The sequence below is a fragment of the Centruroides vittatus genome, unplaced genomic scaffold (assembly GCF_030686945.1).
Source record: "Centruroides vittatus isolate TY-2023 unplaced genomic scaffold, ASM3068694v2 contig_799, whole genome shotgun sequence".
Taxonomy (NCBI): domain Eukaryota; kingdom Metazoa; phylum Arthropoda; class Arachnida; order Scorpiones; family Buthidae; genus Centruroides; species Centruroides vittatus.
Genome location: NW_027122516.1, coordinates 2,857,206 through 2,870,471, shown reverse-complemented (window position 1 = coordinate 2,870,471; position 13,266 = coordinate 2,857,206). Strand labels below are relative to the sequence as shown.

At 34.0% G+C, this 13,266-nt stretch overlaps 2 protein-coding genes across 2 annotated transcripts in view; both read right to left on the bottom strand.

Annotated features, from left to right (window-relative positions):
- The window catches only part of Noa36 (zinc finger protein 330 homolog Noa36), a 192,143-nt gene that overhangs the window by 86,442 nt on the left and 92,435 nt on the right, over positions 1 to 13,266 (bottom strand). The gene's annotated exons all lie outside the window — the stretch shown is intronic.
- On the bottom strand, positions 344 to 10,994 carry Coq2 (ubiquinone biosynthesis protein COQ2, mitochondrial). Its single transcript, XM_067278240.1, has 8 exons — positions 10,865 to 10,994; positions 10,502 to 10,787; positions 1,491 to 1,657; positions 1,290 to 1,411; positions 1,131 to 1,216; positions 904 to 1,037; positions 644 to 832; positions 344 to 579 (listed from the first exon to the last, which is right to left on the bottom strand). The coding sequence occupies exons 2-8, from the start codon at positions 10,749 to 10,751 to the stop codon at positions 430 to 432; spliced, it is 1,098 nt and encodes a 365-aa protein (XP_067134341.1). The 5' UTR covers positions 10,752 to 10,787; positions 10,865 to 10,994; the 3' UTR covers positions 344 to 429.

Here is a 13,266-nt window from a genome sequence, read left to right as displayed (position 1 = left end):
CATATGTGCAGCAGGAGACACATCAATTTTAACATTTGCTTCCATACATACAAGTTGTTTCTTACTTAGTGGAATAACTTGTGTAAGAATACCTAAAGATTTTAAAATTCACTTTCAAATAAGTCAATTTTATTTAAAATAAAATCCATGCATAACGTCAGATTTCTAAAAACATGTTTCATTTATATTTGCCAAAAGAAATTTTGGTACAATCAAATTACATCTTGTCATTAATCGTTAATGATGCATTAAAACAATTTTCTAATATTCTAAATTCCATCGCATAAGTTATAATAAATATTTACATAACTTCATCACAATGACTAACATTATGAGCAAACAATTTTCTACGTAGATGCATGTTTTATTCAAAATAACAATGAAGATATGTACAAAACTATTATTTACTACTATGTACAAAAAAAACTCTTAACATTTCCTATTTTCGTCGTCATCATCACTTTTCTTCTTCAGTAATGTTCCAGCTATGATACCACCGAACAGAATAAATCCTATCCTTTTGTTACTTTGAAACTTGTTAGAACAATCTTGTGTATTATTAATATCAAGTGTAATAACCTAGAATTTAATAATTTATAAGTATAAATAAATAAATAATATATTTTTCCATAATGCATCATACCTGGTTAGCAATGTGAGTGGCGGTGAGACCAACGGCTGCGTAATACGGCCAGGTTTGTTCTGCACATATGCCCGACAGCAAAAGTAAACTAACCATAGAAATGCCAAATCCTGTTAACCAGTTTTTTGTATTTTCCCCAAATTTAATAGCAGTTGATTTAAGACCAATCATCATGTCATCTTTTTTATCCTAAATAAAAATTTTATTATAAAATCCAATAATGTGTTTAGAAAAATAATAAATATTTAAAATAAACGTACTTGATGTGCGTAAATGGTATCGTAAATCATAGTCCAACAAATTCCGGCTCCGTATAATGGAAGGACAATGGACCAGTTGATTGAATTATGTACGGCCGACCAACCCATAAGAGTACCCCAGTTAAATGTCAGTCCTATAATTTATAATGATAAAGGAAATTTAAAATTTTAAAATGACCTAATTCTTTTGAAATTCTAATAAGAAAAGCTGTTGTCATCGTATGCACCTAGAAATATTTGAGGCCAATACATGATTCTTTTCATAAGTGGATACGCTACTATAAGCGGAATCGAGCAAACTCCGAGGAAAATACTGAAATATAAAAGTTTTAAATTTATAAAAGTATCTTTTATATTAAATAAATACATCAATTAAATTTTATTACCTGTACCAATTTAACTGTAACAATATCAGAAGACCTAAAGATAATTCTGCACCTAAAAAAACCAAAGCATTGAACATGCTTATTTCACCACATGCTAAAGGCCTCTGTTGCGTTCGTTCGACCTATAATTTATCTTTAATTTAATGTAGAATAGAAGAAATTAATGAAGTAAAAATATACCTAAATAGATATAATATATACTTTTGCATCATATTTTCTATCCCACATGTCATTAATTGTGCAACCAGCACCACGAACTAATAAGGCACCTACACCAAAGAGTAACAGAAGCCTAGGATCAGGAAATTGTTCTGGAGATGAAGCCATGCTTATACTCCACCATCCTGGATACAGCAATAACCATGTACCTACGAGAGAATAATATGTTATTTAGAGAAAAATGGAATATCAGCCGCCCGGTTAGAACAAATTAATGCTAATGATAAGATTTTGGCAACATAATTAACAAACAGAAATATATTTTAAGAGTTAAATCATAGAAAAAAAATAGATAGTTTGTTTGCAATTTAAAATATTCTGTCAAAAATCGACTAAAACTGTCTTCGTTATCTGATTTTAAAAAGTTGGCAAGGGCTCTTGCTCGACTTTCCCAGCACTTAAATAAGGAGATTAAGGAAGTGCAATAATTTTCAATTAAATTACAATATAAAATACATGCGATAATAAAGCAGTTAGTATTATTCAAAGTTGTAATTGCATGTCATGCCATCTCTTATGAGATGGTTTAAAAATTAACCTTTATATCTGAGGCGGAGTGTTAGCAGAGCCTCTTCTATATGGCTTACAGATCTGTGTTCGTTCTCAAAATCTGTTTGATCCATTTTGGTAAAACTTTGCCATTTTCTATTAATTGCAATGAGAAATCCAAAAATGTAATAAAAAATGGTCACCATGACTTCGTTTATGAGATATAAGGTCATTTCACAAGTGTGTGCAACAAAGTGATGTTGTGTGATGCTTCATGATTGCTAGCACATATATGGGCTTATAGAATTGAGTTTGTTTCAAAATTTAATGGGCCAATTTTGATTAAACTTGGCCATTTACCATTAATTAAGACAAGGAATTCAGAAATGTAATGTGGGCTATTTAAATGTAAAAAATCCAATAATGCATTGCTTAACTTTCCTGGCAACATTTGGTGGTGCCATTTGTTGATATTTCATTAAAAAACTTTTTATATTTTAATGATTATAAAATGGCAAAAAGCTTAATTCTGAGGGTAGGGATGGATTTTATTAAAACAATGTAAATGCTAATAATGAATAAAATCATCATTAAGTCCGACCCTACTGGAGATATGACATGACTCCCTATATCTTCCCACCCCATCGACCTTAACCCTTTCCATGCGATTAGCTACCGATCGGTGTATATCACGTGACTTCCTCGTTCATTGGTAATGCGAAATGCACCGCTCGGTGTAAATTAAAAAATAATAAAAAAATTCAATTAATTTGCCTTATATCATTAAAAGAGCTCAGCAATTAAACAACTATAATAGAACACCTTAATTTTGCTGAGAAACATATATTTTAATCACAAACGTTTTCAACCTGATTAACAGGTCATCCTCAGGTCTACAAAACGATAATGGAACATAAACGTTCCATGTATAGAATATAAATATTTAAATCAAAATTTAGAACAAGAATTTAAAAAATATACCATAGAAACGGAATAAAACATAAAATTAAAATATATAAGAGAATAAATAAAAATAAAGATAAAGTAAAAAAATTATAACTAATAGTTTTCCAATAACTAATTCTAGCATGAGTTTTCAGTGAACTTTTTAATCATGTATTTCCACGCCGACGACAGGCTCTCAGCATCCCTCGCATTCAAACATCCTTCCCGTAGTCTACTCTTATATATTTCAATCTTCTCTGCTGTCATTGATAAAGTGGGGGAAGATACTGGTTTTATAATCGTTGCCTCGTCCCATTTTACTACCGAACCTTGGACTTGCGACATTTGTGATAAAACTGTGGTATTGGATCCTTTTTTTACGTTATACCGATGTTCCTTTAGCCTTACCCCTAAGCTCCTGTTGGTGACGCCGATGTAGTCTTTCTTAACATCCAGCTGGATGTTTTCATAAGGAACTTTATAGACACCTGGTTTTTCTTCTGCGTTTATTCTATCTTTATCATTTCTCAATATCTTATATAAACTTGGGGCCCTTTTTAAAATCATTCTTGCTTGTTTCTTACTAGCCACTTCTTTCATAATACTATTCAAATTACTGTTATACGTAAACTTCAAGCGTCTATTGTGAGCTGTATTTAATCCTTGTTTCTCATTCTTCTTTTCATACTTTTTGAGTAATCCAACTATGGTGCTTTTCCTGTAGCCTAGGGCCTGAGCTATTTGCAATATCCTTTCAATTTCTTTATTTCTGTCACCAATTCTATCACAATACAAATAGGCTCTTCTTATCAACGCTTGAAATGCAGCCATTTTATATCGATATGGATCCATGGACTGCGCTGGTATATATAGTGGGGTGTGAGTAGGCTTAATATATACGCTGGTGGACAAATGATCCCCCATGAACTTGATATTAATGTCTAAGAAGTGCACACTCATGGAACTTTTTTGCTCTAACTTTAATCTAAGCCCATCCTTGTTATTATTGATTTTATTCAAAAAATCATGTATCTTGCTATTGTTTCTCCATAATATAAAAATGTCATCCACATATCTGATGAAATGTATGATATCTTCCTTAAAAGTTTGTAGAGCTTCCCTTTCCAATCTTCTAACTACCAATTCGCAAAGAATTCCAGAGAGGGGACTTCCCATCGGAACCCCTCTTTTTTGTCTGTAGATTCGTCCACAAAACGTAAAACAAGATTGATAACATACCAGGCTAGCTAGTTCTTCTAGGTCTTGGGTGTGACTACGCAACTGAGGGTTGTTGTTGCACATGAAATCCAACAATGCCTCCACACATGACTCAATTCTTATTGAAGGATACATACTCTCATAATCTAAAATGGTCGCCACTTCTTCTTCCATTAAAGAAATATTTTGTATTTCCTTTACTACGACAAGAGGATCTTTTGCTACCAGTTTATCTTCTTCCATTTGTGTGGATAAGTATTCATGTAGCCTTTTTTCTAAGGTAAAGGTGGGCCCCCTACATTTCTCTACTACTGGTCTTAATTCATTTCCAGCCTTGTGCGTCTTAGCAAACGCAAACAATCTTGGAGCTCCTGTATTTGGGTTGTGACAGTTCTAGACAATAGCAAGATACATGATTTTTTGAATAAAATCAATAATAACAAGGATGGGCTTAGATTAAAGTTAGAGCAAAAAAGTTCCATGAGTGTGCACTTCTTAGACATTAATATCAAGTTCATGGGGGATCATTTGTCCACCAGCGTATATATTAAGCCTACTCACACCCCACTATATATACCAGCGCAGTCCATGGATCCATATCGATATAAAATGGCTGCATTTCAAGCGTTGATAAGAAGAGCCTATTTGTATTGTGATAGAATTGGTGACAGAAATAAAGAAATTGAAAGGATATTGCAAATAGCTCAGGCCCTAGGCTACAGGAAAAGCACCATAGTTGGATTACTCAAAAAGTATGAAAAGAAGAATGAGAAACAAGGATTAAATACAGCTCACAATAGACGCTTGAAGTTTACGTATAACAGTAATTTGAATAGTATTATGAAAGAAGTGGCTAGTAAGAAACAAGCAAGAATGATTTTAAAAAGGGCCCCAAGTTTATATAAGATATTGAGAAATGATAAAGATAGAATAAACGCAGAAGAAAAACCAGGTGTCTATAAAGTTCCTTATGAAAACATCCAGCTGGATGTTAAGAAAGACTACATCGGCGTCACCAACAGGAGCTTAGGGGTAAGGCTAAAGGAACATCGGTATAACGTAAAAAAAGGATCCAATACCACAGTTTTATCACAAATGTCGCAAGTCCAAGGTTCGGTAGTAAAATGGGACGAGGCAACGATTATAAAACCAGTATCTTCCCCCACTTTATCAATGACAGCAGAGAAGATTGAAATATATAAGAGTAGACTACGGGAAGGATGTTTGAATGCGAGGGATGCTGAGAGCCTGTCGTCGGCGTGGAAATACATGATTAAAAAGTTCACTGAAAACTCATGCTAGAATTAGTTATTGGAAAACTATTAGTTATAATTTTTTTACTTTATCTTTATTTTTATTTATTCTCTTATATATTTTAATTTTATGTTTTATTCCGTTTCTATGGTATATTTTTTAAATTCTTGTTCTAAATTTTGATTTAAATATTTATATTCTATACATGGAACGTTTATGTTCCATTATCGTTTTGTAGACCTGAGGATGACCTGTTAATCAGGTTGAAAACGTTTGTGATTAAAATATATGTTTCTCAGCAAAATTAAGGTGTTCTATTATAATTTGCCTTATATTCAAATTTTCCAGCAATCTTAGCTTTGATTTGCTCTTCTGTATGTCGAATGACTTTGTTTAAGCCAATAAGTGTTTTATGGCCCAGGGTTACCACCCCTGGGCCATAAATATTTCAGTAAATACATCCCCTACTATTCTACAGTAAATCTTTGCAGTTAACTACACAGTTGGCTGAAAACAATCAAAGGGAAACTCCTTCTAAGGTTTTATTGGGTATCTTCTGTCTTTGTTGACATTACTTTAACTAATCACCCACTTGTGAAAGGGAAAAATTGCTGCGAAAATCCCCACCTCCAACCTTCCAAGTAAAATGTAAACAATCGCAATAAATTCGCTTTTTAAATCATTTTTTAGCTCTAATTAACTAATTTAATGCACTTAGACATTAAATTAGCTAATTCAACAATATTTAAGTGAATAAATATATTTTTAAAACTATCTAGAAATAAATATTGCCAGGAAACTCAACCTCCCTATAGTAAATCTATGGAAGATCTTCTTGCTGTTAAAGCCAATTAATGCTTTAACAGCAATTAAGCCAATTTTTGTTTCTTCGCCTATTATGCTCTAATTGATAATTTATATTACAGCTGAATCAACTTCAACGAATGAGAGTTTTTTTTAGACCCATCTGGTCGGGATTTCCACGCGAAGAACCAGTCCACGTTATTAAAGTCAGAATGTAAACAAATGTTAAAAAATTGCTATATTCTTTATTTTAGAGTGTAATTCTACTAGTTTTTATGTTATTTGACTCTATTTTGACAAGAAGATTTCTTATCAAAAGCTTCCAGCTGAAAAATTTACTGGGAAACTCATTACTTCCGGATATTGCATAATTGCAGGAAAAAATTAACTAATAGCTTATTTTAGAGTATTATTGTATAAAGCATAGAAAAAATATAAAAATGTGTCAAATATTCACTATTTCAAACAGAAATATATGATGATAAATTTTAATGTGTTGCTTTACGTAAATGGTGGCAATAACTTCTCCCCCGCTCTAACTAGAGAGATGGGGTTTGTTTTGTTTAAAAGAAGACTGATGTGTCTACCTAATAGATGTACAAAGTTCAGTAAATTAATTTTTTTTTTTTTTCTTGTGATTGTAAACTTCAAATTTGAATATTATTTTAAATCTGTATAAAACTAAAAATTAAACAATTGTAAACTGTAATATGTTTTTAATCAAACAAAAAAAAAACAGATTGAATATAGCACGATATTGAAGCAAAATATTGCAATTTAAAAAATTACCCAAAAATTGCAAAAATGCGCCGCATAAAGAATTCCGCCTGAATACTTAATGTTAAAGATTTTCCGAATGGAAAGGGTTAAACTCTTTTGTAGCAGCAAGTGCAAATTTTACCTGTCTGCATCCGTCAAATACAAGAATTGCCACGTCTACGCCTAATCTGGCTCTGCACTTAGTGCGATTGCATCGCCATTACCTGATGATTGATAGAGCAATGCAATCGCTGCCCTATGTCTATACACTGTGCAAAATGGAAGGCAATTTGCAATGAATCATGGGAATTTTTTAAAACATTCAACTTAAAATAAAGTGTTATATTTTTTGCATATTTTTGAAATTTCCACATTACACTGTATGTAGTGCTAAGGATAATGGGAAAAATATGATGTCATGTATCCTTGGAATTATGGACGCTGCATACTGATTGGCTGCAACAGAATCTCCAGGCAAAAATATACATTGCCCCTGTACTTGAAAGCAATTTTCCTGTGCATGAGCAATGACAAAGGCAATTGAACTGCTTCCAAATCACGCTAAGTGGAGAGCTAGCATAACAGGAGCAGGGATTGCTTCTTTCTTTCCGGCTCCACCTCAATTCTATCGCAATACGACAAAGTTGCGCGATGTCCTAGTATTATTTATTATTAACCCTTTTGCCTCTTTATAAATTTTTTGAGGATAGAGATGAGTTTTAGTAATATAAATAAGTGCTTCCTTGCAATATTCACGATATAACAAAATTAACTACACTTCAAGCTTCATTACTTGGTGTAAAGTGTAGTTAATTTTAGTATATCAGAAATGAGTTTCTAAAAATATTGTAAATGACAATAATAAGTAAAATTTTCTTTCAGTCTGACCCCACTATCACTCCACCTCAAGTTCCATACTCCAAAATTTAATAACATCAACGTCACCTATATACAAGTTACCATACCAAATATCGCTTCTTAATCTTTACCCCATTCCAAAATGTTGAACAAAATGGATGCCAATACATACGTACCCCACACAAGAACTATGTTGGATAACCAAAATTGCAGAATAAAAATATTGAATAAAGTAGAGTAGCTATTTATGTAACATTAGAAATTAGAATAAAAATTTACTAAGAAATATTTATATGACAAATTTTGGAGTGTATACTTTGTCCTCTTCACTGAAGATGACTTTCTACTTAAATTATACCCACTTCAGGAGGATGTTTTTAACAATTCTAACAACATAACAATAATATATACTGTAACATTTAAGCAGGGAAGAGACTATAGAAGATTGCCTTCATTGCATAATCTTGATCTTATGTGCTTATGATATGTTATAAAAATGTGAAACGTTCAAAAATTTATAACAAAAGATGGCACTATAAGTTTTAAGTGCATTCTACCATCATTTCAACATCACAATGAGATAACTGGCATTGGACTGGCAACAAATTTTGTCCTGAAAATATAAACCAAATATAAGCCCATATATATTTATCACTGGCCGAATGGCCAAAGCAGTTAAAGACATTAGTCTAGTGTTCTGGGGAACACAAGATCAAATCCAGGCAGTTGAGAATAACCACAAGTATTTTATGGTGTGGTCTGTCCCAGAGATGTCTGGCCTTGTCCTTTATTATTGAATATTTTATAACCCATACTATTCAATACTTACTCTGAAAAAATAATAAAAAGGGCCATAGAAGATGAAACAGCTGGCATAAATGTAAACAGAACAATCATCAATAACATAAGGTATGAAGATGACATAGCTCTATTGGCAGAATCTATCATCATCTTCAGAGATTGGTGCAGAATAGTGGACTATAGTGAAGAATACAATCTCACTTTGAATGTAAAGAAAACTTAAGTAAATTACTACAGATATCAGTAGTAACAATAATGAAGCTTTGCAGTTGAAAGATAAACAAGTTGAGAAAGTACAAAGATATATCTACTCGGATACTGTGATCAATGCAAACAATGATTGTTCAGAAGAAATAAGAGTGAAGATAGAAAAAGCAAGAGCTAATTTTCTTAAAATGAAGAAAGTATTCTGCAGTAAAGATTTAAATTTAAAAGTAAAGATACATTTAGCGAGGTGCTATGTATTCAGTATACTCCTGTACGGAATGGAAACCTGGACATTAAAGAAGGCAAACTAAAGAAACTTGACTGTTTTGAACTATGGATGTACAGAAGAATATGAAAATATATATGACAGATAAAATTACATTTTGAGGTTACTAAGATAAATTGGAAAAAATAAAGAAACGACACTGAACATTAAAAAATGAAAAATTCAGTACCTGGGCCATATCATAAGAGAAGTATAGTCTGTTGCAAGAAATAATTCAAAGAAAAATAAAAGGTAGAAGTAGAGGAAGAAGAATATCGTGGCTGAGCAACTAGGGGCAATGGTGTGACTGTAGTTCCAGCCAATCTTTCAAAGCAGCAGCATCAAAAGAGAAGGTAGCTATGATGATGCCAACCTTCGGAACAGAGACGGCACTTGAAGAAGAAGAAAATATTTAACCATTCCCTAATTACAGATCATATCAACATATGGAAAGACAAATTCCAAAATGTGACCAGGTATGCAAAGAAATTAATGGCAATGTACTTCACAAGCAATTGTGCTTCCTATCTCAAACTTGGCATAGAAATGATAATAGGGTTTTTAAACCACACATCATCTCTACTCATAAAAACAAATTTTCAAATGGCTATTGCTTTTTATCTGCACTTCATAATCTCATAAAACGATTATTTATATACTGTACTATTCACACACGGTTTGAAAAGATAGGTTAAATATCCTTACACAAATAATTCAAGTGTAGTTTTATGGATACAAATGCAGCTCTGAATGAGGCAGTTGGAACCTTATCAGAGCTGTACACTGTGCATATAAAAGTAAAAAAGTCAAATTGTCTACATGTGACTCTTTGAAGATAAGATGTGAACTCTGAATGAGGGGTTTTCCACTCCAGAATTGTGACCTCCCTGTAAGAACAAAAAGTCACAGAAGCCATACCTGTATATGTAAACCTTTGCGAGATATTTGCCTCCAAAGATCAGTTTTTACCATGTACCAGTATAATGCCTATTCTCTGTGCTCTGCATGTAGTCACATGCTATGGTGCTCACCATCGCTTACACCTCAGCATCTGCCCAGTGGAGAGCCCCACAACCCCCAAGACTATGTAATATCAAGTACTCCACAATCAAGTGGGCTACTCCAAGCCAGAACAGTCGCACAGGCTAAATAGTTAAATGCAATAGTCTTGGTGGAGTGACGCAACTCGCGATCACACGTGACACGGAAGTAGGCCAATTTTGGCTGGCCGTATCTGGCAAAGAGTGGTTCCTTTGACAGTTTTACTCATACAGACACAGCATATGGTTCCGATAACATCCCAACCACCTCATTCAGAGTTGCATTTGTTTTATGTTTATTGTGAATCATATTTTACTGCAACCAAAATTTCAAAAAGTAAGTACATACGTACCAATTGGTTTATCCAATCTCATGAGGCGTAAGTATGGTTGTAATTTATTCGGTGCATTGTTTACTATTTTCTGTATCGCCGTCAGCTCCGTTAGCAGACTTTTACTACTAGAAAACGAACGTAGAAAAGTACTTCTATCCGAGAACCGTTCGCATCTTTTATATTTCGCATCACAGAAATAAGATGGAGTTACAAAGTGCCATGTCCTCGCGGGAAATCTACAAATTCTCGATATCAAAAGAGCCGACATTCTTTAATTGTTCCCGCGTTATTCATTGTGAGAAATCTAAGGTAAAAAATGTCGAAAATTAGATTAAAGTGAAAAAATTAATAACGATATAATCGAAGAATATGGATAATTACAATATATAAAACCTTCTGAAATAGCATTACTTGTCTGTCCTTGAGCCAGAACACAACATATTGCATCAACCATGCCGGGTTTTCGTTTTAGTAAAAGTGTTGCCAACTTAGGATTATTTTGAAATTAATCATTTTCTTTTTTTTTTCTTTTTATAAAAGAAAACATTTTTATAACCATTATTTATTACTTTTTCCTTTTTTAGTCCTATGGGCATTAAAATGGCATTTTCCATATCCATTGTAAGCACAAAGAGCGTGTTTGAAAATTGTAACCGGTGTTACCGGTAATATTGATTACAATTGCCAAACGCGTCTTAAGAGGGATCCTTTTTACTCATTATGGGTTCAGCCGGGCCTACAGTCGAGAGTCCAATGAGGGACGGGCCCGATTTATCCGAACGGGTCACCCCCGAAAAACTTTTCAGATTTTATAGCCGTCCAGATTCGATCTCGGCTTTCTAGAGCGATGGCTGCCAACTTAAGCCATCGCCTATCAGGCCGTCGACTCATCGTAGGTCGCGGTGAAGGACAGGGCCCGATATATCTGGAACAGAATACCCCCGAAAAATTTCTAGTGTTCCCCCGACCGCTTTGATTCGATCTCGGATCTCCCAGAGTGGTAGGCTGATGGCTTAGCTATCTCAACTATCCGAAACGTCTTAACCGACGAAGAAATTAAAGCAATCAGAAATTACCATTCAAGTGAATTCAAAAACATTCAGTTAACGTATGCACAGAAGAATACGAAAAACATTAACGATTCTATTACACTTTGCTTCATTACAACACTTTGGTACATTGATGACGCGAACCCGTTGTAACAAAAGAAAAATTCGTCTCACTAGTGGGTACATTTCTATAGCACTTTTTGCAATGTGAGTGATAGTGAAAAAACTTGCAATTTGACAACAACGTAAAAGGAACCTACAATCACCCCAATAGTTATGTTTGTTGACGGCTACTCCCAGCAGCAACGCTCAAAACATGCCGACTGAAAATCTTACAAGCATTGCCTGAAAAAGTTAAACACGGTACCCGAAACCACGGTCCTAGATTATAAGGTTACCTCATACAGCCGATTTAGCCACTTCCTGTCAGATTCCTGATATACGTTATCCGTAGTCGAGCCGTGGTCGAGCGACTGCTTCACAACAGTTAGCGAGGGAAGAAAATTTTGGAATTCCACTACTTTTGTTACTTTGTTCAGCGTTCTTAGACTCGTAATCTTCGAAGATAAATATATCTATGGTTATTACTATTCTTAAACATAATTATGTTGATAATTATATCGATAAAAATTGTACGGAAGTAACAAAAGTGTTCCTAGAACCGTTTGACATTCTGTCGTAGTCTTTACAATTCTTTCTGTAGAAATTACAGAATATGATTACGGATAAAATATACTTATTACTCCTACATGTCCTCCTTTTCGATATTTGAAGACTGATCTGTAAATCTCCATATTCGATTGATGCCGAGCCGATCCGTTGCATGTAATGTGACGTGATGTGTTTGTATTTGACGTGACGGTTCATCGAGGCTCGGTACAGTGCAGCAAGACGCGATTTGAAACGCATGTGTTCTGCACAGGAGACCTCGAGAGAGTGCGCTGCATGCAAGTAGATTTGTTTACTTCTTGCCGAAACGTAAAACGGCACATACGCCTGCAGTAGAGATTATTATAGTGTATTGTTGCAAAGAATAAAACGTTTCTTTTATTTACAATATTTTTTCCTTCAATTTATTTGTGTCCTTTTCATTGTAAAAAAGTCGGTCACCTTAGTATTGTAATATAATGGTTTGCATCCTTTACAAATAAACGTCTGTTTGGTTGACCTAGTCTTTGCGTGAGTCACTTCCGGTGTGCTGTCTCTCCCTCCATTCCGAATCCGTTCGCTCACACTCGCGATCGTTCGCGCGACCTACTTTCAAGTCGAACCGTCGCGACTTCCGTGTCAACCGAGATACGGTGGTAGCAATCCTGGCGAGGCACTAAAGAGGTGCCGACCCTATGATCACACACACAAGCTACCGTGCCAAATTTCGTTTCTTAAAGAACTTTTCAGTTCGTTATTTACGAGCTGAATTTTAGAGTTTACACTTTGTGTGTTTATCATTATTTCTGACGTTTCCGCCATTTTGAATTACAGTAATATAAAGAACAAGAACAGCATTCTGCAGAGTTCTTTAAACGTGTAGACCTTAAAAATTATTTTGAAGTTTTTAAAAAAATTTAAACGATTCAGAGACTTAAAAAACATTTTATCGACGTTTTTAATATAATAATTTTAAGTGGCGTTTAAATTTGAATTTAAAAATTCGATTTGCCGTAGAACGGTGGATTCTTTGAACGTCCTTCGAAACGTCCAATTGCGTCATTCTGCTTCTGTGCTGCGAAGAAG